Source organism: Leptopilina boulardi, unplaced genomic scaffold (genome assembly GCF_019393585.1).
Source record: "Leptopilina boulardi isolate dan_hultmark-lab unplaced genomic scaffold, ZJU_Lbou_2.1 LbouV2_223, whole genome shotgun sequence".
Taxonomy (NCBI): Eukaryota; Metazoa; Arthropoda; class Insecta; order Hymenoptera; family Figitidae; genus Leptopilina; species Leptopilina boulardi.
The window spans coordinates 2,074,013-2,099,384 of record NW_026137778.1 but is presented as its reverse complement, the minus strand read 5'-3'; the positions used below and the strand labels follow the sequence as shown (position 1 = coordinate 2,099,384).

The 25,372-nt window shown below is 24.7% G+C and overlaps 3 protein-coding genes across 11 annotated transcripts in view; all 3 read left to right on the top strand.

The window, feature by feature from the left end:
- LOC127279785 (sodium bicarbonate cotransporter 3) overlaps window positions 1-11,863 on the top strand; it is a 55,656-nt gene extending 43,793 nt beyond the window's left edge. For all 9 annotated transcript variants that reach the window (XM_051302347.1, XM_051302346.1, XM_051302350.1 and 6 more), the window contains 5 exons: window positions 763-870; window positions 963-1,100; window positions 4,853-4,944; window positions 7,208-7,265; window positions 10,136-11,863. In XM_051302347.1, the coding sequence (XP_051158304.1) occupies window positions 763-870; window positions 963-1,100; window positions 4,853-4,944; window positions 7,208-7,265; window positions 10,136-10,210 (471 nt within the window). In that variant the 3' untranslated portion in view covers window positions 10,211-11,863. The remainder of the gene's footprint in view (window positions 1-762; window positions 871-962; window positions 1,101-4,852; window positions 4,945-7,207; window positions 7,266-10,135) is intronic.
- Window positions 11,864-15,908: 4,045 nt separating this feature from the next.
- Window positions 15,909-19,813, top strand: LOC127279727 (uncharacterized). The gene is made up of 3 exons (XM_051302252.1): window positions 15,909-16,763; window positions 18,324-18,410; window positions 19,602-19,813. The coding sequence occupies exons 1-3, from the start codon at window positions 15,909-15,911 to the stop codon at window positions 19,680-19,682; spliced, it is 1,023 nt and encodes a 340-aa protein (XP_051158209.1). The 3' UTR covers window positions 19,683-19,813.
- A 425-nt stretch (window positions 19,814-20,238) lies between these two features.
- On the top strand, window positions 20,239-25,355 carry LOC127279791 (putative gustatory receptor 28b). Its single transcript, XM_051302364.1, has 3 exons — window positions 20,239-20,994; window positions 21,109-21,195; window positions 24,946-25,355. The coding sequence occupies exons 1-3, from the start codon at window positions 20,239-20,241 to the stop codon at window positions 25,036-25,038; spliced, it is 936 nt and encodes a 311-aa protein (XP_051158321.1). The 3' UTR covers window positions 25,039-25,355.
- The last annotated feature ends 17 nt before the right edge of the window (window positions 25,356-25,372 follow it).

Here is a 25,372-nt window from a genome sequence, read left to right as displayed (position 1 = left end):
TTATAAAAAAAAGAAAATATCAAAATAGCAACAGATCAGAAAATTCTTTTCAAAATTCAAAAAAATTATATTTTTATAGTATTTTTTTACGAGGAATTAAGGGAAGGCACCACCCTCAACTTTGATCTATTTAAAAAAATATCTAAAAAGGTTGCATTTTTTTGCATCATTTGGGTATTAAAAAAATAGAACAGAAATTTAAAACGGTTAAAAAATATTTTTTTCTAACACACGCACCGAAAGTACACCATTTCTTACCTGTGTAGCGGGAGAAAAGTATGTCTTTTCCGACTAACGGGAGGGAAAGTTACATTCCCTCCCGGTGATGTTATTATTAGGTATTAAATATTAATCAAAGTATGAGCAATAGTGAATCTCAAACGTCTGGTACACCACCAGTAGTAACTATACTGCTACCAGTAACAACCATACCATCATCAATAGTATCCACACTACCACGTTTGTACTTTCGGTATACGTGTGTTAGAAAAAATAGTATGTGCAACTCGGGAGGAAAATTTCATTCTATGTATTTTATTATAAAAATAGTTTTGTTGAATTTTTAAAATGATTTCTTGATATAGTAGAAAATGTGGGTGTATCCTTCTCTTAAATACTTTAAAGCATTTTTTTTTTTAAATTATAATTCTGACTTTGATCTTTTCTTATCAATATAAAAATAAAATATAAATAATACATTTTTTTTTTTTTGAAAATATGTCTATGTTTAGCTGAAATTTTAAACATAATAATATTTTTCAGGTTCCATTGAAAAGAGTACACATGTTTACATTTATTCAACTGACATGCCTTATATGTCTATGGTTAGTTAAATCATTTCACAGTACATCAATTCTGTTTCCATTAATGGTAAGTAAAATGAATTATCAAAAATGAAATTATGTAAATCAAAGATTTTATTGCTTATGTTTTCTTTAAATTATTATTTGTTTTTTGATTAGCTTGTAGTGATGATTGGAATAAGAAAAGCATTGGATATAATGTTTACTCAACGTGAGTTGAAAATATTGGATGACATTATGCCTGAGAATTCGAAAAAACAACACGAGGACGATCTCTGCCACCTGGAAAGTGGAGAGGTTAGCACGGCAATTAAAATATTAAGGGCAATATCATGTCGTAAATAGCATTCAGAAAGTGATCACAGGGTACCTTGTCCTGTGGTCACAATAGCCCTCTGCGATAAAACCACTCTGTATGAAGGGAATGCCTGATCTATCAATTTAAGTTATTACACATAATAAGACAACAGTAAAAATAGATTTCCAATGAGATCAAATTCATTTCAAATCAGGCAGACTTGACTCGATCGAGAGTAAAATTCGATTTCGATCTCAAAAATATTGTTTTCCGAAGAATTTTAGACACCTATTTTTTTTGTTTAGCCGACAAATTTTTTTAAAGAAAAATATAAGGATTTTTATTTTCTAAGTCTGAAACGTCGTTTATCTAAAATTTAGGGGAAAAAAACTTTAAAGTGTTATAAAGTTAAAGTTAAAGTGTTATCATTTTTTCTTTTTTCATTTGAAAGAGCTTTTATTTTTCTTTCAAAATCCGTTGGGGAAATGAAAAAAAATGTTCAAAAATAACAAAATGGCGGTCATTTTTATAGAAAAAGATTTAAATTGAAATTACTCAAAAACCCCACTTTTTTTTGTGGATTATCTTCACCTTGAAGAATATTTTCCATAAGAATTTAACTTGTGTCCGATTTTGGTAAAAGAGAAAAAAAATTTTTTGTTAAAATTTCTAGTTTTCTCAAAAAGTACACTGGTTATAAAACAATTTCCTTAATAAAAGTTGTTCCGTTTATATTCTGCGGATTTAATTAGTTATTATTAATATTAATTAATATCAAGTATAAATAGCAAGCAATTAAAATATTATATACCTAATATTTTAATTTTTTGTTATTTATACTTGATATTAATTAATTAAATCCGCAGAAGACTATAAATTTTAACCTCCCTATCAGCAAAAACCTCCGTAAAAACACAAAATGACAACAGATATTTTTCCACATCTTTTAAAGTGAAACAACTTTTATTAAGGAAAATTTTTTTATAACTAGTGTACTTTTTGAGAAACATGCAAATTTTAACAAAAAAATTTGTTTTTTTCTACCAGAATCGGGCACACGTTAAATTCTTATACAAGGCTCCGATCGAATTTAAGGCATTAAAAAAGTCGTTTTAATCGATTTCTATTCCAAAAAAAGGCGAGAAAGTTGATTTTTTTTATTTTAACAAAATTTAATTGGTTAATTAATATTTTACTTTAAGAACTAATGTATTATTAGATATTAAATTCATTTTATTAATTTTGTAATGAGAATAATTATATAAAAATATTATCGAGAAAATTTATTTTGAATATTTCAGAATTGAACTAATTGTAAGACAAATTTTCAAAATTTTATTTAAGTAGGACAAATTTCTAAAAAAAAATTCTTAAAGTTCCATTTTTATAATTTTTTCAAGTCTGATTTAAGCAATTTATCCGAATTAAAAATTTTGGCACAGTTTTTAGTTTTGATGGTGAAAAAAATTTCAGGCAATACTTAATCAAGTTTTACAGATTTTTATATTAAAAATTTTTTTTAATAATAATTTTAGAAGAGTTAAAATTGAAATTTTTAGAAATAATTAAATTTCGAAAGATTTTGTTAATTTTCAGACAATAATTAAATTTTACAGAACTAAAAATAATTTTTCAAATAACTTTAGATAACATTTTTTAAAAGTAATTGAATTTTCAAAGATTTAAAATTTAGATTTTTGAAATTAATTGAACTTCAAGTGATTTTTAATTTAAAATTTTTGATGATTTCATTAAAAAATTATTAGAAATTACGGACAAAAATATATTAATTTGAAAACTTTTTAAGTAAACAACGGTATCAGATAGTTGAATTTCCACCGAATATTATAAAAATCATTAAAAATAATTGAATTTCAGAAGAGTTATAATTGAAATTATTAAATTTCAAAAAATTTTATATGGAAAAATTTATAAATAATAAAATTTTGAAAGCTTTTAATTAAAAATTTTTAAAAGTAATTGAATTTCAAAAGTTTGTTTTAAATTTCAGACAATAATTATAATAAGAGAAATTTCTAGTGATTTCTGTTGATGAAGAATTTATTAAAAATCACATACAAAAATTAAATTTCAAAAGTTTTTAATTGAAAAATGCTTTCAAATAATTGAATTTTCGAAGAATATAAATCATTAAAAATAATTAAAATGTTTGCAAATAATTAAATTTCTAGTGATTTTGAATTAAAATTTTTTGGTAATTATATTTGTTATTTTTTTTTTTAAATTATAAACAATTATTAAATTTCATTAAAATTTTAATTAAAAAATAGTGTAATTTAATTTGTGAAGAATTTCATTAAAATTATCTGCATTGTATACTAAAAAAACGTATTTTGTTTAAAAATGTTTTAAAAAAATGTTAAAAATATTAAAATAAGTCGAAAAAGTCGTATTTTTGAATACAATCTACAATCTACAAAAAAAAATTGGAATTTTTTAGTAATTTCAATTTAAAGTTTTTTTTTTTTATAAAAATGACCGCCATTTTGTTATTTTTGAACATTTTTTAATTTTCTCAACAGATTTTGAAAGAAAAATGGAAACTTTTTCAAATGCAAAATTATTTATATCTTTCTAAAAAAAAAAAAAAAATTTCGAAAAACAATATTTGCGAAATTGAATTTTAGTCTCGACCGAGTCCAGTCCGGATGATATGAAATGAATTTGGTCAAGAAATTTTTTTTTTTTCTAATGAATAACGTCGATTATTATCGAACGAAGCCTCAATATTTTACAAGTCCTTATTATAGATTGTTAAATAAAACGTGTTAGGGAATAACTTAAGGCTTAGATAAATTATGTATACTTGACTCGATAAAAACAAAAGTATACATAACAATAATCAGTATTAGAATAATTATAAATATTGTCGATTTCAATGTAAATCAGGTGAAAGTAGATATTTGTAATTGAAAATAAAAAAAAAACGGCGCTATATTAATTGTAATTCATATTTTCTCATAAATATTTCGATTGATTTTTTGAAAACACTATTTTGTAATTTTGTTATTAATAAATCTTAATCGGAATACTAATGAGAAATATATATAGTCAAATTGTACAAGTTCGGAAACATTTTATGACAAAGGCTGAAAGGTGTCTTCTTCTTAAAAAAAAGAGAGAAAAAAAAACGCAAACACTCCTTTTATACTCTTGTACTTTTTGAAAATTTTATTAGCAAGTTTTTTGCAAAGTTAAAATTTTGTCAATTTGTGTACGAAACACTTGTCAAAACTGCGATTGGTTAGTAGATTGCATATCAATGTGTTATATATATATATAGTACACGACACAACCTGCCAACATGTAAATACACTATTATGCCACTAACAATATTTTTTTCATGTTACTTCCTTCAAAATATTATCATTTAAGCACCTTTCCTTTCGTCTCGGTGTATTATTCTTCTATATAAGCTTTTGAACACTCGCTTATTTGAATAAAATCACCAATAATTGGATATAAACTCGAGATGTTGGAGTCTTGGAATAAATATAACTATATCAAGTTATTAAAGGTATTGAAATGGAAAAAAAAAAAAAAAAAAAAACAGTTTAGCCATGCTGGCTTTCACGCCTTGTATATCAGCTTTTGTTTTATTGTGCTTCGTTATATGGAAAAAATAATTTCCTTATTCCTAAATATAAACAATGCATGGCCTTTTTATTAATAGCTTTTTCTTATTTTGATAAAATTAATTTCATTTTTTTCTCTCGTTAATTGCTTATAGGATCTGAATGAAAATCTCGACTTCGATTCATCGGGAGATAACAAGAGTGGAATCTGGCAACAAATTAACGTGAAGCAACCAAAAATTATAAAGTATGTTTTTCGTTGTTTGAATAATCGTTTATGGTCATTGTTGTAATTTCACATTGTAAATATTCGCCGCTATTTTTTTACGCAAAACACTTGAATAGATTTAGCTAAAATTTTTTTTGTGAATAATTCAAAAAATAGTATTCATTTATCCGTCAGAGTACATTAATATATTTTTCAAAAATTTATTCTTAAAAAATTGCATGCTTGTGGAAATGACTAAAATCGTATTGTTTTCACAAATATGCAATTTTTAAAAATACATTTTTTGATACATTTACTCTGGTATGAGTCTTTGTACTATTTTTGAGTTTTTCAGAAAATTTTAGCTCAATCTATCAAATATTTTGCGAGAAAACCATATGAGGAGAATATTTACATGTGAAATCACAACAATCACATAACCTTAATTTATCGCAGAATTGAGAAAAAAAAACCCGAAGTACGATTAATTCAGACAAAACAAACTTTTATTGATTTTATAATATTAATAAAACAGGATCACAAAAAAAAATTGAAATTTTTACAAGGCAAATGTGAATATGATTTTCTGATGTATTTTAATGCGTTGAAAACAAATCTGAAGCGAGATTTGCTCCACTACGTTGGGATTTCTTTCTAACCTCAAAAATATGTCAAATTGAAGAGGTGTAATGAAATTCTTTTGAACTTGATATCATGGGGTTTTTTTCGGTTCTCTGATTACGAATCTCAAGTTAGATTTTCAAAATTCAAAATATCAGAACCAATATAGAAGTTTTTTTTTAAATTATTACATTTTTATGAAACTTGGTTTCCATCAATCTTTGGGATTGCTATAATTACGAATCTGAAGTTGGAGTTAAAAAATTTTACTTCAGGTTCGTAAACAGCGACCCCAAAGATTAATAGCCACATAGCACGATTTCTTGCTGTGAGGTTACTGTAAGAATAACTGTAGGGTTTGTAAGGTTACCGTGTAAGCCTACAGTAAACTTGAGGTCATCTTAAAACTTCCGCCATTATAGTAAGCTTACACAGTAAAGCTAAGGTAAGCTTACACAGTAAGATCGTGGTAAGTTTACATGGTAACGTTGTGGTAAGCTTACACGGTAAGGTTGTTGTAAGCTTCCCGTAAGGTTACTGTAAGGTTGCTGTAAGGTTACTGTAAACATAGAGTAATAAGAAAATATATTAAAAATAATTATATTATAATATATACTATATTATAAATTTTTTTTATAAAAAATTATATATTTGGTAAAGTACTTCATGAACCCCAATAGTGTTTGTTAAAAAAAATTTACTGCGCAGCCGTATGTGCCATAGAAAACTATTGCGCATAAATATTAATAAAATTTATTTATTAATAACATTCTATGTTTACAGTGACCTTACAGTAACCTTACGGGAAGCTTACAACAACCTTACCGTGTAAGCTTACCACAACCTTACTGTGTAAGCTTACTGTAATGGCGGAAGTTTTAAGATGACCTGAAGTTTACTGTAGGCTTACACAGTAACTTTACAAACCCTACAGATATCCTTACAGTAACCTCACAGCAAGAAGTCGTGCTATGTAATAATTTAAAAAAAACAACTGCTACATTGGTTCTGACATTTTGAATTTTGAGAATCGAAAATTTTTCGCAATCATGACAAGTCTTCAATTTGACATATTTTTGAGGTTAGAAAAAAATCCTGACGTAGTGGAGCAAATCTGGCTTCAGATTAAAATTTTCTTCTTCTTTTATTTATGGCTTTTTGCTATGCAATTGGCCAGATCTAGCAGCATATATATGTTTAGTTAGTGGCAATATTTATAGTTGTTATTTGATTGGTGATTGAGTAGATTAAAATTTTCGATTAAAATTTAACTCCGCGCATATTAAAGGAACAGGCTAAATTTGCGTCTGCGCAGAACATTCGTGTACACGCGTGGCCAAATATGCCTAAACATTTTTGTCCTTTTATAACGCACGTGTTGCCATGACAACATGTGAATTAGAAAAGGACAAAAAAGTGTGAGCATATCTGGCCACGAGTGTACACGAATGTTTTGCGCAGACGCAAATTTAGCCTGTTCCTTTAATCTGCACGAAGTTAAATTTTAACCCAAACAGTGAAAACAGCGTCTATATCAAAAAATTATATTCACAATTACCTTGTAAAAATTTTGACTTTTCTTTCTGGTCCTTAATTTTTGAAAAAGCAATTTATGTTTATTTATAATAATAATAATGAAGTAGCTAACAATTTTTAAATAGTATATTTTTTGGGAATGCAGCATTAGTAAGCAGATGAAGCAGAAAGAAGTAGTAGGGGACTGTGGAATTTCCATTAAGGTAACACACGTTTAATGAATCACACGCAATAGAAGAAATATTTCGCCGGCTCGTCTTTCTAGATCAACATGTAAGTCACGTGGATCTGATCGTTTCATCACAGTAATTTTAAGAACGTCAAAAAAAAATACGTTGCTCTGTGCACGAAACAGGAAAAAAAAATGATAAGCTGTGCATTATTGTCACCTTGACACGAATTCAAGTGTCTGGTTGTAGTGAAAATTTTTCAAATAAAAGAAACGTCTATTATAATAATTCAACTTTGTAGGAAGCGTTTAAATTATAAATGTTTCCTGTTTGAATTTCTAAATGAATAACTCTATACACGGTATCTCTTCATAATCATAATATAGAACAAATAATTGCAACACGTTCTTTCTCAATCGACGAAATGTTAGTTTGACTCAATGAAACCCTTTTTTATATATCTAATCATAAATTTTACGATTTGATCCAATTATTACTGAATGTCACTGTTCCACATCGCAAGTAATATTAAAATAAACACCGTACCTTTTGATAAAACATCGGACAATAGACAAAAAAAGTAGGCAAAAGAAGAAAAATAAAAAGTATAAATAGTCAGTTAAGCTGTAAAAACAAAATATTGAAAAAAGAGATCATATGTTGATCTAGATAAACGAAGCGGCGAAATGCAATTAAATTTTAACGCGAACGAACGAACCTAAATGATTTTCGATCGTAATTGTGTTATACGCCTCACCAAGAATAGATTACATCGACCATCGTAGAATTTATTTTAACAATGATTCATTCATTTTTTAAAAACAGAAATTCGGTTAAGATTTATTGGATCGATAATAATCAATATATTGTTACAATCATGAATATTTGCGATTTTTCATAGAATATAGTATTTTAAAAATTATTGTGGTGAAACGATCAGTTTTTTTATATTTAGACTAAACATACGTTGATTTAGTCAGAGGAGGCATAAAATAAATTACGATTGAACATCATTAAAGGTAAGTTCAATCAATCATCTATAATTCATTAACAATAAATAAATAAATAGACATTATTTATTTATGAAACTAACATTCGAAATAGGCATTGTATTTTTTGTTTGTTTCCTAATAGAGCAGGTTTTATAGTGATGACGATTTTTTCAACTTTCAGTAAAATCAGTTTGTCTTATCAAATTTTTAACATTTATTATTTCATAGTTATTAACACAACTGTCGCAGATAATTTCTCCTCTCCTTTTTTTAAACAAATTAATATCTTTTTTAAAAAATAATAAACTTTTGTAAATACAATCAAATCTCGCTCAGTGACGAATTTGCAAGTTAACAAACCTCTAACAGTGACGAGAGAAATCAGCGCGCGCATCACTTACACTCGTGGCCAGATATGCCTACTCTTTTTTGTCCTTGTCTTATTCACATGTTGCCATGACAACGGGTGCGTTAGAAAAGGACAAAAAAAGGCAACATTGTAAATCACGTGACTATAAATTATGGACAAAGAATGGCATCTGCTTTAGTAGCTTCAACATAACCTCAAAACTAAAAAATTGTTTTTAACGATACAAAAATTAATTTCAAAGAATTTTATAGAAGATTAAAAAATAAATGAAACTTGAAGAAAACAGTATCACTGAAAAAATTATATTCTAATTTTAAGAATATCTTCTTGGCGCCTAATTAAGAATATTTCCCATGCATTTTATTCTTAAAGTTAGAATTTAATATTATTAAAATAAGAAACAAGGCCAGGTCCAAGTGAGGCAGCGCCATCTACATTGAAACTAAAATTTTGGAAAATTTTCAACAGCCTTTTCTCGAAAACAAGAAGGTAAAATGCTTTTTCCTTTATGGATAATTGATTATTGGCAAGATATACACCAGCTAAAACTTTTTTTGAATTAAAATAATAAAAAAAATTTCATGTCAATAAATTAAATATGAGCACTTTTTTCACAAAAACTGTAACAGTACTTTCTCAGAAATTACAATCAAAAATGCAATTTCCATTTGGAAAATTAATAAACGCTAAAAAATACACGACCTAAGATTTACCAATCACGAAAATAACAAAAAAAAAGTTTTTTAACATAACATATTTTACTCATTATGACAGCCGTTTGGCAGGTTATATATGTCACCAGACGTTTCGCAGTTTTGCCGAAAGGAGGAAATTGGCGCTGTTGCTAACCACCTGAAATACATAATCTACCAAAGGGCTGTCACAATCAGTAAAGCAGTATCAATATGTTAAATATTTAATAAAATTTTTTTTTGTTATTTTCGTGATTGGTAAATCTTAGGTCGTGTATTTTTTAGCGTTTATTAATTTTCCAAATGGAAATTGCATTTTTGATTGTAATTTCTGAGAAAGTACTGTTACAGTTTTTGTGAAAAAAGTGCTCATATTTAATTTATCGACATGACATTTTTTTCATTATTTTAACTCAAAAAAAGTTTTAGCTGGTATATATCTTGCCAATAATCAATTATCCATAAAGGAAAAAGCATTTTACCATCTTGTTTTCAAGAAAAGCCTGTTGAAAATTTTCCAAAATTTTAGTATCAATGTAGATGGCGCAGCCTCACTTGGACCTGGCCTTAAGAATTTTTTTCTTTTCTATTTAGAATATTTCTTAATTTAAGAATTGTTTTTTATTTTAAGAATATTATTTTTTAATTTTAAAAATAAAATGCATGGAAAATATTCTTAAATAGACGCCAAAAAGATATTCTTTTTAGAATATAATTTTTTCAGTGCATAGAATACATAATAATATTTTATTAACACCTAATCGTCATCATAATTAAAAGCCTCCTTCTATTATAAGGAAGTAATCCATTTTTTTTGCAAACGTTAGTTATAATATTATTTTCTCTTAGGTTGACTTAATTCGATCTAAAGAAACAAGTCCATATAAAGTGAATGGTAGCACAGCGGCTGAGACTTCCGTATGAAAAAAGAATTTTGGTTTTCACTTCAAACGATTTTCTAATTCTAAGGACACTAGTTATTAGGTTATTTATAACAAGAATATAAGAAATATCCTTCCAATATTGAGATATTTTATTTCTTTGTTTTTTTGTCAAAAAGACTAATATATAAAAAGCCTAATATAACACGGAAATTTGTACAAAAAAAAAAAAAAAAAACTAGAAAATAGTAGTAGATAGTGAGAAGTTTGCAAAAGTGAAGATATGGAAATTTTTCTTAGCAAAAAAAAAAATTATAGTAAAAGAAACTTATTCTTAATCTAATCTAAAATTTATTAATTAAATATTATTATTACCGAACATATTATAAATTATTTTCGAATCAAATATAATTTTTCTTTAAATATTTATTTTGTTATAAGAATTCGATAAATTGAATACTCTTTAGACAAGAATAAATTATTCAAGAATTAAATAAATATCCTTGAATCAAGAATAATTTCTGTTTTACGATGTCATAATTTTATTATTTACAAATTTTTAATAATTTTCATCTATTTTTGCAACTTTGCATAGAAAATTTTTTGTATGTTCATTGCTGATATTCGTCTCAAATTTGCTGCAAACTTCTCGTGGTAAGGGGATGGGAATTGGTGATCAAATAAATATTAAGTAATCATATTGTTAATTCTCAAAGTTTCAAATTTGTAAAAGATGAAAAAATTATTTCACATTATTTATAAGAATAATATTCTAATTGTTAATTATATTTCATTATTTTTATTAAATAATATATATAGTTTTCATCAACTTTTTAAAAAAAAAAATTTTACAAATTATGATATAGTATTTCTCAGTAATATCTTACTAAACGGAATTTAAAAAAAAAGTGATTGAAATTTTAAGATTCTTTATAAAAAGAAAAAGGACGCAATCAATAGTCATTTTTGAAATGTTGTTAACTAGTTTTGCCATATTAACGATAAAGAGGAAAGTATGTTATCTGTGAAACAATTTTTACCAATGAAACCTTAAAAAAAAGATGAATTAACGTGCAATAATATTATAATGACCTAATTAAATTAAGAAAAAGTGATAGTCCAGTATGTTTGTAGGACATATTTAAACAATATTAATAAGGTACGAATGGATTATATCAAGGACTATTTCAAAACTCAATGAGTGTAAATTGACTTCTTAAGGGGAGACACTATCATGAATGTTTTGAATTTATTTTTTCATTAATTAATTTTTTTTTAAATATGTAAAATACAATCTCTTATTATACTCTGAGGGTCAAAAAGTACCAGTACATTTGGATATGGATTGATAGATAATAATCGCTTACTTTAAGAAGGTTCAACCCGTTAACATAACCTCAAACTAAAAAGTAGTTATTAACAGAACTAAAAATATATTTAAAATTTATTACATCCAAATTCGACACATCTAATTGTACAATTTTGGAAAAAAATTATTTTGAGTTAAAATTTGTTGTTGAATAATAATTAATAAAACATTTTGTATTTTTTCTTAAAAGTTATAGTGAACAATGGCTCATTTTTCTCTTTAAAAGATTCTCTACAATTCTAATTTTATGTTTTTGTTAAATAATGGTTTGTTTAAAAAATATAAAAATTTTATTTGTTTATTAACTTTTGAACAAAATATTTTTAATAAAATTCAACAAAAAGAATTGTAGAAAATTTTTCAATGAGCAAAATGACCTATTGTTTGTAAGAATTGCATAAACATTACAATTGTTCACTAACTTTAAACAAAAAATATTTTATTTTTGCGCAAAATAATTTATTTTGAAAATTGTACAACTGAATCTTTCAAAATTTGACAAAAATTAATTTTATTTATAGTTTTATTAGTTGGTAAAAAACAATTTTTTAGTTTGAGGTTATGTTAATGGGTTGAACCTCCTTAAATAAAAACATTTATGCGCAAAAATTGCAGTTAAAGCTAAGTATCAAATCCTGAATTCTTTCATTATCCATATTTTATTTAATAATCGTTATAATAAAATAGAATAATTTATGAATAAAAAAATATATAAAATAGAATATTTTATGTATCGTTTACATAACCTCCATCAACGACTACTTCGTCAATGTGACTTTCAATATTATTATAGTCTTTTACCTTTTTATCTACAATCTCACTTGTACGATTACGTTTCATTCTATACTGATGTTTCAAATTTTTATTTATAGATATCCTGTCGAATAAACTTTTTTAAACAGTATATATATATACAAACCGACGGTGTTAACGTATGTCAAGAAGCCAACGCCATATTAACAACAAATATCACGTGACTCACGCACCTAGCACGCAAGTCATGAAACGGCCGGTCCTCTCATTGGTTAAAATGAGCGGTCTTATTTAAAAACTTTACAAATAAACAAAAATGCTTTTATTCACAGTGAAAGCGAGTATTATTTATCAATCTATCAAAAATGTACTGAAACTTTTTAACTCCGGTATATATTAAATATTTTATAACAAAATAGGTACAAAATGTCAAGAAGCTGTGTTTAAATTATATGCTTCTATGTAAATAGAAGAAAATTCTTCAAAAATTGTTTTTTATATAATCATTCAGGGTAGAGTCACCTCTTAAGTTATATTAATAATTTGTATTTTTCCCTTTTTTATACATAATATATAATAAATCATAAAAATAACAAAAATAATATTTATCTTAATTTCGCAGAAAATGCAACCGCAATATTAAGTTAGCAGTACCTTTTTCGGCTGTCAAAACACATGTTTTCATTTTTCTAACCAAAAAACTGAAATCTTAAGTGATTCCCATCATGCAATAGTACCAAAATCGGCCCTTTTCACGTGGACGTAAATATGTTTTTTTTTTTAAATACTTAATTAATTAATATAAAAAGTCACGGTACATATATTTAAGTATTATTTTGAACTTGAATAATTTAAAAATAAAAAATATACACAAACGCACGCAGTTAAAATATTAACATTCGATATATGATCATAACAATTTTTATGGCCTAGTGATGCACAAGAACTAAAATTTTATCTAATTCTCAAAAGACATTAAATTAATTGTTTTTTTTTCTTCAAAATCTGGTGCCTTATATCACTCCCAATAGAAAAAAAAATTTTATTGGAACACATAATAATACTGACACGTGATAATGAAATTTATATTTGAAAATATCCTCTATACCACCAAAGTTAAACTAAAAATGATAAAAACCACTTTTCACCGAAAAAAAAATCCTCTTGTATCAAGAGGATTCCTCTCATTTCAATGCATATTTTCCTCTAGTATATGCTGAAAAAGGATGTCCTCTAGGTTTAAGAGGATTGTCCTCTAGTAAAATTATTCCTCTTAATTTAAGAGGAAAATATCATCATAAAAAGAAGTCTGAAATAATAAAAATGCAATCATCTAATTTGTCTGTCATATAGATATAATCTATAAAATTAAAAGGAATAAAATTTGTTATTCCATGATTTACATCTATTTGAGTATAAATAAATTGAAATTGATTTTAATTTTTTTGAATAAATCAACTAAATCTATTTTTAATAATATTTTTATGCGCAAAACATATAATTCATTAAATTTGAAAATTTATTTAAAATAAATTTTAAATAAAATTAAAATAAATAAAAATCGTAATAAAATAAAATTTTAAATAGCATAACCTCAAAATTTTTAAATTTTTTTTAAAAATTACTTTTAAAAATTTCTTTTACCTTCAAAAATAGGCACGTATTGTATTTAAAGAGTATTACTCTTGTTTTAAGAATAAAATTCAAGAGGATTCTGTAAGAGGAATTTTCCTCTGAATACAAGAATATTTTTTTCGGTGAATTGAACAACAATAAAACCTGCGCTACTTTTTGATATATAAAAAATACGGAATATAAAATTTTACTGTCTAAATGAATTTCAATGCTGTTTTTGTTGTTAGATAAAACAAATTAAGTGCCACAATATACATGTAATAATTAATAAAAAAAAAAAAAAAGGTGAGAATAAGTTTTAATATTGGAAGTGATTAAACATCAATATTGTTAAGGAAAAAAATATTTTCTTTTTTGCAGTTTTAATTTTAAAATTTACAATAATATAAGAAGGTGATTCTCTGCGTATAATTATTACCTTTACTTCGGTATGTTTTATTGAAATTTTTGTCTGAAAATTGAAAAAAAAAATTGAAAAAGAAAAATTATTTTTAAATTGTCTTCCTTAAAGTTATTAAATTTTGATAATTTAGATAAATAATATTACAATAATATGAGCCTATTTTCACCGTGTGGATAAATTTAATCTAGAGGTTAAGGCAGTAGATATATTTTCTACGTCTGCGCAGAATGTTTGTACACAGCTTCTGCGCAGACGCAAAAAATAACTACAACCTCTCGGAAAATTAAATTTATCCAAACGGTGAAAACCGGCTCTATATAAATATATTACATATATGTTATGTAAAATATTTTATTTTTTCGTAAAAACAAAAATAGTTATAAGAAACGTTTAAAAAGAACTCAATATTGTTTCAGCTTTGCACAGTTACTATATATATATATGGTTAGAATGAAAATAATTTTCTAAATATTCAACTTGAATTCTAAAATTTTTTATAATAAATAAAATATAGTTAATCAATAATTATTCCACAATATATAACATAGTTTAAAAATAAATTTATTAATAATGAATAAATGATGTGTAAAAAGTTATGTATTATGTTATTTAATACAAAAAAGTATTTTATTTAATAATGTATAATATTATTTTATTTCGAGAGAACGTAATTGACGCGAGTGTGATTGTTGTTAATCAAATAAAAAGTAGTATTGGCTTTTCCAGACATTTATGTGTTATTGTTATTTAATTTTTACCTGATACTTCTTTATATTTTTACAGAGACTAACAATAATAATAGCAATAATAATAAAAATAATAAAATAATAATAATAAGGGACGCATGAATAAATTCTAAAAATCAATGGTTAGAATTTTCATTTAATAGAATTTCATTCGATATAATTTTCATTGAGCCGAATTTTATTTGTTCCAATTATTATTTTGCAGAATTTTCATTAAACCGATTTTCTATATTACAGAATTTTTATATAATCGAAAATTCGCTTCACTGAATTTTTATTTATTAATTCTGTAATATAGAAAATCGGTTTAATGAAAATTCTGCAAAATATTAATTCGAACAAATAAAATTCGGCTCAATGAAAATTATATCAAATGAAATTTTATTAAATGAAAATTCTAACAATTGATTTTTAGAACTTATTAATGCGTCCCGATAATAATAATAAATTACAATTTTGCTCATTATGAAAATTAATAACAACAAAGTTAACAAATTCATTTAGCATAATAGACATCTTAATTGCGATAAATGAAAATTAAATGTCATCACTATGGATACGTAATTTTCAAACATTTGTAGAAATATATATTACATTGAATATTTTCAATAAAGTTTTCAGTTGTTAAAAAAAACCATTAAAATAAAAATCAAAAATGTCAGTAATTAGTGAATTATTAAATCCATTTAAAAAATTAAAAATTCATAATACAGTTTCATTAATGCAACCATGTTTTATTTTATCCCGCTTACATGGAATATTTCCTTATTCTTATGACATTGTCAATATGTCAATTTCATTATCTAAATCATGGTATTTTATCACATTTACAATAATGACGTGTTATTTAGGTTATGGAATTGTTGTTTTATATCAAACAGACATATCAGGTACTTTAAAGTACGACAACATTCCTGGACTATTACAGGGCAATAGTTATGTAATAATGTGTGTATTCGTTGGAATTTGGAATCTTATTCATACTGTTCCTCGACTTTCATTTCTTCAGGATTTATTTAAAGTTTCATCAAATGTACCCAAAGAGGCATTTCAAAAAATTGGACTATTCATTTATATAAAAGATATATTTGGTTTCATTTTTTTAATAGGACAAATTCCAAATATTTCTGATAAAAATATTTATGTTGCAGTATGTAAAGCTTATTCATTATATGCAACATTGGTGATATATTTGACAGACTGTCTATATATGAATATTGTATTGGTATTGTTGATATGTTTTAAAAATATTAATGAAAATCTTATTAAATTGAAGAATAATATTTTAATGAATGAAAATCAATTATTGGTGACATTTTTTCATGAACGTAAAAATTCAATTTCAATTTTAAAATTGCAATCAATTAAAGAAATGCATTTTTCCGTTAGTCAAGTTCTTGAGAAACTTAATTCAACATATAGTTTTCAAATTGTTTCATCAATTATTTTAACATTTACAGAAATTACGTTGAGTTTATATTTTTATTTATTACATAGTCGTAGTGAAAAAAAAATTAATTTGGAAAAACAAATTTGGTATTCGTATTTTATAACATCGGTATCGTATTATTCTGTAAAGTTCACTGGCTTGATTTGGGCGTGTCAATTAAACAAAAATGAAGCAATGTCAACAGGTACTTTGGTTCATGAAGTTCTACTAAATTCTGATGAACAACAATTAAAAGATGAAGTGCGTATAATAAATAATGCAAAATATATCCTAGTGGAAAAATTATGCATATATATATATATCATTGAAAAATATATTTTTAATTCATAAAAATTCATATGAGGTTTGTATTAAAAAAAAATTTTTAAACCAAAAATTAAAATTTTGTATATTGGAAAGAAATTACAAACTACATTGTTATTTAAGAGTGCCGAACAGTCTCTGAAATTATTTGGCATTTAATTATCGCCCTATAAAAACGGCATTGAATGTGAAAATGATAAACATTTAAAATACTTTTATCTCGAAACACGGTCACTTTTTACAAAATCGGCCAAAAACAACTAAATGATCCGTATATTATAAAAATTCCCTGAATCCGAAAAATTGTGCGAATCCATACAAAAACACGATTAAAAAAAAAATTAGGAATGTATAATAATAACAGCTGCGACTTTTTGCTTCCCTGCATGCTTCTGCCATCTGGCGGCAGCAGGACAAAATGAACCTGTCATTATATTACTTTCCTACTTTTCGTTTTGCAATCGCGTTTTTGTATGGATTCGGACAATTTTTCGGATTTAGGGAATTTATAATATAAGGAACATTTAGCTGTTTTTGGCCGATTTTGTAAAAAGTGACCGTGTTTCGAGAAAAATGTATTTTAAATGTTTATCATTTTCACGTTCAATGCCGTTTTTATAGGGCGATAATTAAAAATCTCTCTTTCGCAAAGAATTTCAGAGACCTTTCAACACTCTTAAGTATAAATAAATTTTGAAGATTTTCTTAGAAAAGAAAAATTAAATTTTTTGGGGAAATATTATATATGACCACAGAAATTCATAAAATTGTGCATAATTTTACTGTCGGGGTAAATATTAAATAAGAGGTGTATGATTATCCCGTAAAAATTATTAGTGAGAATTTTCATTTTCAACAATTTTATTAAATATAATTATTTTTTACACAAATTTTCATTTTTTGAATTAACATTTGTCAGAATTTCCTTCTTTTTAAAGAATTTTTAATTAACAGAATTTTTAAGCACCGAATTTTTATTCGGTAGAATTCTTAAAACGCCTAATTTTTTATTTATCCGAAATTGCAAATGGCCGAAAAAGCAATGGACAGATTTCGGCGCGATTTTTAAAATCCACCAATCACAATTTTTTTTGATAACTTTTGATTAGTGGATTTTAAACATCTTTCTGTCGATTGTTTGTTCGGCCATTTGCAATTTTGGACAAATCAAAAATTGTTTTAAAAAGTTTGTACAATAAAAATTCGACACATAAGAATTCTGTAAAGTAAAAATTTGTTTAGAAAAAGAATTCTGTGAATTTGTGAAATGTTAATTCAAAAAATAAAAATTCGTCTAAAAAAATAATTATATTAATAATATAATAATATAATAATATAATAATAATAATAATAATTATTATTATTATTATATCTAATTTAAAATTTTTTAAAATGATAATTTTAAATAAAGATTTTTATGGGATAATCATGCACCCTTTAAATAATACGAGAAAAAAAATCAAGAGATTCTTGTAATTTTAAAATTTTATTTCTCAGCTTCAACTATTTTCGTTGCAAATACTTCAGCGAGATAATTCACTTATGGCAAGAGGAATAACTTTAGATGCGAGTTTGCTGACAGCGGTATGACAATATAAAAATATAATCTATAATTTTTTGCTTCTTATTTGCAAATTCAGAAAGATTTTCATTGAAAATACAAGAAAGAAGAAATTTTAAAGAATTTTAATAGAAATAATTATTTTTTAAAAGAATTTTTATTTTTTGAATTAGCATTTGACAGAATTTCTTTTTACACGAATTTTTACTTAACAAAATTTTTAGCTATACCGAATTTTTGTTTGGCAGAATTTTTAAGACGCCGAATTTTCATTTCTCCGAAATTATAAACGGCCGAACAAAAACAATTAACAGAAATTGAATTGAAACTTTAAGTGTTTTGTAATTAAAATTTTAGATGATTTCACTAAAAATTTATTAGAAAATGCGGACAAAATACAATAATTTGAAAATCATTTTTAATTGAAAAATGGTTTCAGATAGTTGAATTTTCAAAGAATATTATTAAAATTGTTAAAAATAATTCAATTTCCTTAGAGTTATAATTCAAATTATTAAATTTCAAAAAAAAAAATTTCGATGGAAAATTTTAGAAATAATTAAATTTTAGATGCTTTTAAATTCAAATTATTGAAAATTCAATTAATTTTGAATTCAAATTTTTGAGAATAATGAAATTTTATTTGATTTTAAATTGAAAATTTTTGGGAAATAATTAAATTTTAATTGAAATTTTATGGATAATAATTTAATTGAAGTTCATTTTTGATTGAAAATTTGGATAATTAATTTTGAATAGAAATTTTAGGAAATAATTGAATTTTATTTCATTTTAAATTGAAAATTTTGGATAATTATTGGATTTTGAATTGATTTTAAATTAAAATTTCGGGTAATAATTGAATTTTAGTTTATTTTGAATTGAAATTTTTAAAAAATATTTTAATTTTATTGTGATATTTTTTTTTAAATTATAAACAATTGTTAAATTTCATAAAAATTTTAATTGAAAAATAATTTTGATATAATTGAATTTCTGATGTATTTAATTAAAATGATTAAAAATAATTAATTTAGTGAAGAATCATTTTAGTTCAAAATTTGTTAAATAATTGAATTAAAGAAGATCTAAAGAAGAATTAATGATTTTTATAGAATAATTGTGCGACCCTTTCAAGCCAATTCAGTTTTTTGACTTACTATCGAAGTAGAAATGTTTTTCAATTTTTATATTATATATAATATTTTTTACAGCTTGTTGGTGGGATTACAACTTATTTATTAATTTTGATACAATTTCTTGTCTCATCAAAACCTTTTTGTGAAGAAAGATAATTGACATATTCACATGGAAAAAAATTGTCACTTATAGAAATTTCTATTGAAATTTTGTTTCTTTTAATTTAAAATAACAAATAGTAATTATTACAGAGTTATATGTATATAATTTCAATCAATAAGTTTAATAATACAATTAATTTTATTGAATTCTATATTTAATAAATTGCTTACATAATGTCATAGAAAATGAAAAACCGTTTAATCGTTAATAACATGATCAATAAAGCACTTTGGAAATTAAATTGATTAATTTCAATAATGAAGGTAAATTTATTATTATCCATATTATACTATTACTTGTTGACGTGTACGTACAATCATGAAAAAGTGGTTATTTCGTGTCTCAAATTTTTTATCATTAATGAAAATAAATTTCCTACTTTGTCGTATTCATGGCATATTTCCATATTCAATTGAAAATAATATTATAATTTATTCAAAATTAATGTATTTTTATTCCAGTTTAATGACATTTATCAATGCATTTTTTATATTTATGTTACTTTATCAAATGAATGTCTATGGTAATTTGGGCAAAGGAGTTCCTGATATGTTACAAAAAAATTGTTATCTTTTATTTGGTGGCTTTATTATGATATTCACACATGTATTTAGTATACCAAGAATGAAATTTTTTCAAAAAATCATTGCAGTATCGTCAAATATTCCCCAGGAATATTTTAATAATATTTCAAAATTAATAATAGCAAAAGATATTGTTGGTTATATTTTTTTAATATTTACATTAACTTATATTGTAATTTACGATATTCAAACTTTGATAAGTGTTACATATTTGCATGTATCATTGGTGGTTTTTCTTGCTGATACACAATATATTAATTGTGTGTATGTTATTGAAATGTGTTTTAAAAAAATTAATGAAACACTGAAAAATTTAAAATTTACTATGATGACAAAGGAGCCACATCTTTTGAGAAGAACCTATCATGAGCAGCATAATTCATTGTTGTTAATTGAAATTAATAAACTTCAAAAAGAACATCATGAAGTAAGCGATATTTTAAAAATGCTAAATTCCACATATGGCCTTCATGTTGTTGCAAGTATAACAATGATGTTCACAGAAATTACTTTTAGACTTTATTTTTATATTTTAAAACTTTTACGAAATAATGCTGAGGAAATTTTTGAATTACATTTTTACATAGCAATGTTTTATTATGTGTTGAAGCTAACTTTCATTGTTAGAATTTGTGAAAATGCAAAAATTCAAGCACAAAAAATTGGAAATACAGTTCACGATGTTTTATTATCAACACATGATGTCAAGATAAAGGAAGAGGTAATAATATAGATGATTTATATTAATAAATGATGGTAACAAAATTTCTATTGGTTCAATAATAGAAATTTTAAAAATATAATGATGAATTTATTTTTAAATTATTTTTTTTAGCTTTATTTATTTTCCTTGCAACTTCTGCATCGCAATAATGTATTTTGTGCAAGAGGTCTTGTTATTAACTTCTCACTACTCAATGAGGTATGAATTTATTAAAAACTTTTCTATTCACTCAGCACAATATTATTTTTTCTTAAATCATGATCGTTCCTAAATATTTATCATATTCAAGTAACTTTAAAATTTTCAAAAATTTTAATAAAATTTTTCATTAAAATTCTTAACTTATTCTGGACTAATTCTCAATTAGTTCGCAACAATACAGATTTAGTTTAAAATAAGGGAATAATCCGAAATTTTTACGTACAAAATCAGTAACATTCTGCTGTCAATTTAGGACAAAAATTTGAATCCGCATAAAGAGTCTGAAATAATCCAAAAATTTGTATTGTATAAAGAATTTATTGTGCTACATTCTGAATTTAGTTTGATCGAAAATTTGAATTAAAATTGAGTCCACAATTTGAATTTATACAATGTCCAAATCTGTTCATAATAAACTAGATTTTGTTAGCAAAAAATCTTAATCCAAAAAAATATTGTGAATAATCCGGAATTTTTATGTTCAAAATCTGCAATCAATCAGCAACAATTTTGTATTCTTAGTCTGCAGGTCAAAAATCTAAAATTAGTTCACAACAATTTGAATTAAGTACATAATCACATATCTGAATTCAATATGAATCTGGAATTTTTATATGCAGAGTCCGAAGTAGATTTTTTTTCTTACATGTAGAATTCGTATTTTTGAAATCACAAAATTTGAATATTTTGCCTTCAAACTAATTTCAGACTATTGTATAATATATTCACAGAAAAAAAGGTGGGTAAAAAGTTGTAAAGATACAGGATAAAAGTTGTTAGGATACAGGGTAAAGGATAAATCTGTGATGGATAAAAATGTTACTAAAATATTACTAGAAAAATGGATGTCATATTTGAGTAAACTGTCTAATTTTAATAAAAATATTAGTAATTTTACACTTAACTTATTAAATCCACAATTTTTTTATGAATAAGTAATTGCACGTGGAAATATTTTTCCTATAATTATTGTCAATTAATAAAAATATCTTTGACTAATACAACTGACAGCTGACGACAGTACGTAAATAATCAGAACTGGGAAATTACAACTCAACGTCTGTATTGTTGCACGAAAGCAGAGTTGGGTAGTAACTGAATTTTTTGTTCATATTAGGCTGTGTCAGTTCATCGAGATATTTCGAGTTCAAGATATGACGTCAGAGGCCTGGAGGGATAACAAACAGACGACACAAAGTTATTCTTACGGGGAAGAAAATTTGTTTCCACTTTCATCAATTTTATTCATACTTTAAACACGGAAAACGCTTGTTGACATATAATAAAATTAAAATGTGTGTTGATAATTAATTTTGTTATATATTTGATTCATTTGCATTGATAGATTCTCTGAATTCGTGATAAAATATAAATATTGAGGTTAGAAAAGTTTGTTTACTAATCACATTTTACATTTTAACATTATTAAATAATATCCAGTAGGCATGTTATTAAAAAAGATATAAAATGTATATTTTAAGTGTGAATTACCGCAGCAGTAAAAGATTTCAAGTTAGTAAACAAACACCCCTAACCTCAAAATTTATATTTTATCACGAATTCAGAGAATCTATAAATGCAATTGATTCAAATATATAACAAAATTAATTATCAACACACATTTTAATTTTATTATATGTCAACAAGCGTTTTCCGTGTTTAAAGTATGAATAAAATTGATGAAAGTGGAAACAAATTTTCTTCCCCGTAAGAATAACATTGTGTCGTCTGTTTGTTGTCCCTCCACGCCTCTGATATCATAACTTAAACTCTAAATATCTCGATGAACTGACACAGCCTAATATGCACAAAAAATTCAGTTACTACCCAACTTTGTTTCCGGCAACAATACAGACGTTGAGTTGTAATTTCCCAGTTCTGATTATTTACCTACTGTCGTCAGCTGTCAGTTGTATTAGTCAAAGATATTTTTATTAATTGACAATAATTATAGGCGAAATATTTCCACGTGCAATTACTTATTTATATAAAATTTGTGGATTTAATAAGTTAAGTGTAAAATTACTAATATTTTTATTAAAATTAGACAGTTTACTCAAATATGACATCCATTTTTCTAGTAATATTTTAGTAACATTTTTATCCATCACAAATTTATCCTTTACCCTGTATCCTAACGACTTTTATCCTCTATCTTTACAACTTTTTACCCACCTTTTTTTCTGTGTTTAGAAATTCTTTTCTACAAAAATCTGAATTTGGGGGGGTCGATAATGTTCCACTTTTATTTTCACTTCCAATTCCAATTTTTATTTTATTAAACTTTAATTTGTCCGAAAAATTTGGCCGTAGATTTCAAAAATTAACCAATCAGAAGTTATCGACGATATTATGATTGGTTAATTTTAAAAATTAGCGCCCAAATTTTTTTGCCCGATATTTATTTGGACAAACGAAATCAGAGTGGATAAAAATGCTTTTTTTGTGTCAAAATCATAGAACATATGATAGAATTGACCGATTTTAATGAATGAAAAAGGAAATGAAAGCTTATTTCCTAGAAAATAGAGGAAAAATATAAAGAACATGAAAAAAAACTTTCTAACCTATTAAAAATCATTGCAAATTTGACAGTTTCAAACAGAATCAGAATTTTTCGCCTGCAGTGCTAAGAAAAATGTTGTAAATAACTCACTTAAGGGTATACTTAGCCCCGTAGCATAACCTCAAAACTAAAAAATTATTTTTTATACTCACAGTAAAAATTTATATTACACAAAAATTTTGAAAGATTTAGTTGTTCAATTTAAAAAAAAAAATATTTTTTGTCAAAATTTATTGTCAAATATTAATTAATTTAATATTTTTTGTTTTTTCTTAAAATATATGTAACAATCGTAATTTATATTCAATTTTTATAGAGTTTTTTTTTTTATTATTTTCACTTTGAAAAATTCTCTACAATTTTGATTTTGTATTTTTTAAAAATTGGTTTTAAAATAATGGTTAAAATTTTATTTATTTATTAAATTTTGAGAAAAAAAATTGTTAAAAAAATTCAACGAACAGAATATTGTATAGAAAATCTTTCAAAGAACAAAATGAGCTATTGTTTGTAGAAATTTGATAAAAATTACAATTATTTACAAACTTTAAACAAAAAAAAATATATATAAAACTGAAATAATTATTATTTCACAACAAAGTTTTGCGCAAAATAATTTATTTTGAAAATTGTTCGACTGAATTTTTAAAAAATTTAATAAAATTTATTTTATCTATATATGGGGGAGAAAATATTTTTAAATTTAGTAAATTAGCCTAAATTTTGCTAATCGGAGGTTTTCGGGTTCGCTGATTACGAATCTATTATCGGTTTTCAAAAATTAAAAATGGCGGATTCAATATGGTGGTCATAATTTCTAAAAATGTTACTTAATTCACTCGAAACTTGTTACTCGAGGGTTTTTGGGGTCAGTGATTACGAATTTGATGTCGGTTTACTAAAATTCAAAATGGTCGCTCCAATATGGTGGACATAATTTAAAAAATGTTACTGAATTCTCTTGAAACTCGTTACTCGGGGGTTTTCGAGGTCGCTGATTACGAATCTGAGGTCGGTTTTCAAAAATTCAAAATATCGAATACAATATGAAGGACATAATTTAAAAAATGTGTTGAAAATATTTTTCTCAGTTTAATTCGTTAAAAATATATTGTGCTGTGGATGAAAAGTATATATATATATATTTTTTTTTCAAAAATTAAAAGTATATTGTTTTACAGATAACGGGGGCAATCACCATGTATTTATTAATATTAATACAATTTCATATGTCAACGCCATTAGTAATCTCCAATGTTGAAGATAAACAATAAATTTATTGCAAATACAAAAAAAAATTTAATATTCCTTATGAGAGAAAAGTGCCTGTACATATACTTTCCGTTTTACATATATAAATAGAAGGAAGATATTTGACCAGGAAATCAAATTATGACTACGCATGCTCGACAAAGCAACGGGACGAAGTATCAATACATTTAAGAATTTATAATTTGAAAATATTCTTACCGTAAAACTGTAAAATGTATATGCATAGATAAATATAGGACTTAGTTTTAGAATATTTTTAATAAATATGCTCTTTAGTCTTTAAACTAATTATTCCACATGGTGAGTAGAGATAAAAAAAAAATTTTTTTAAACAAA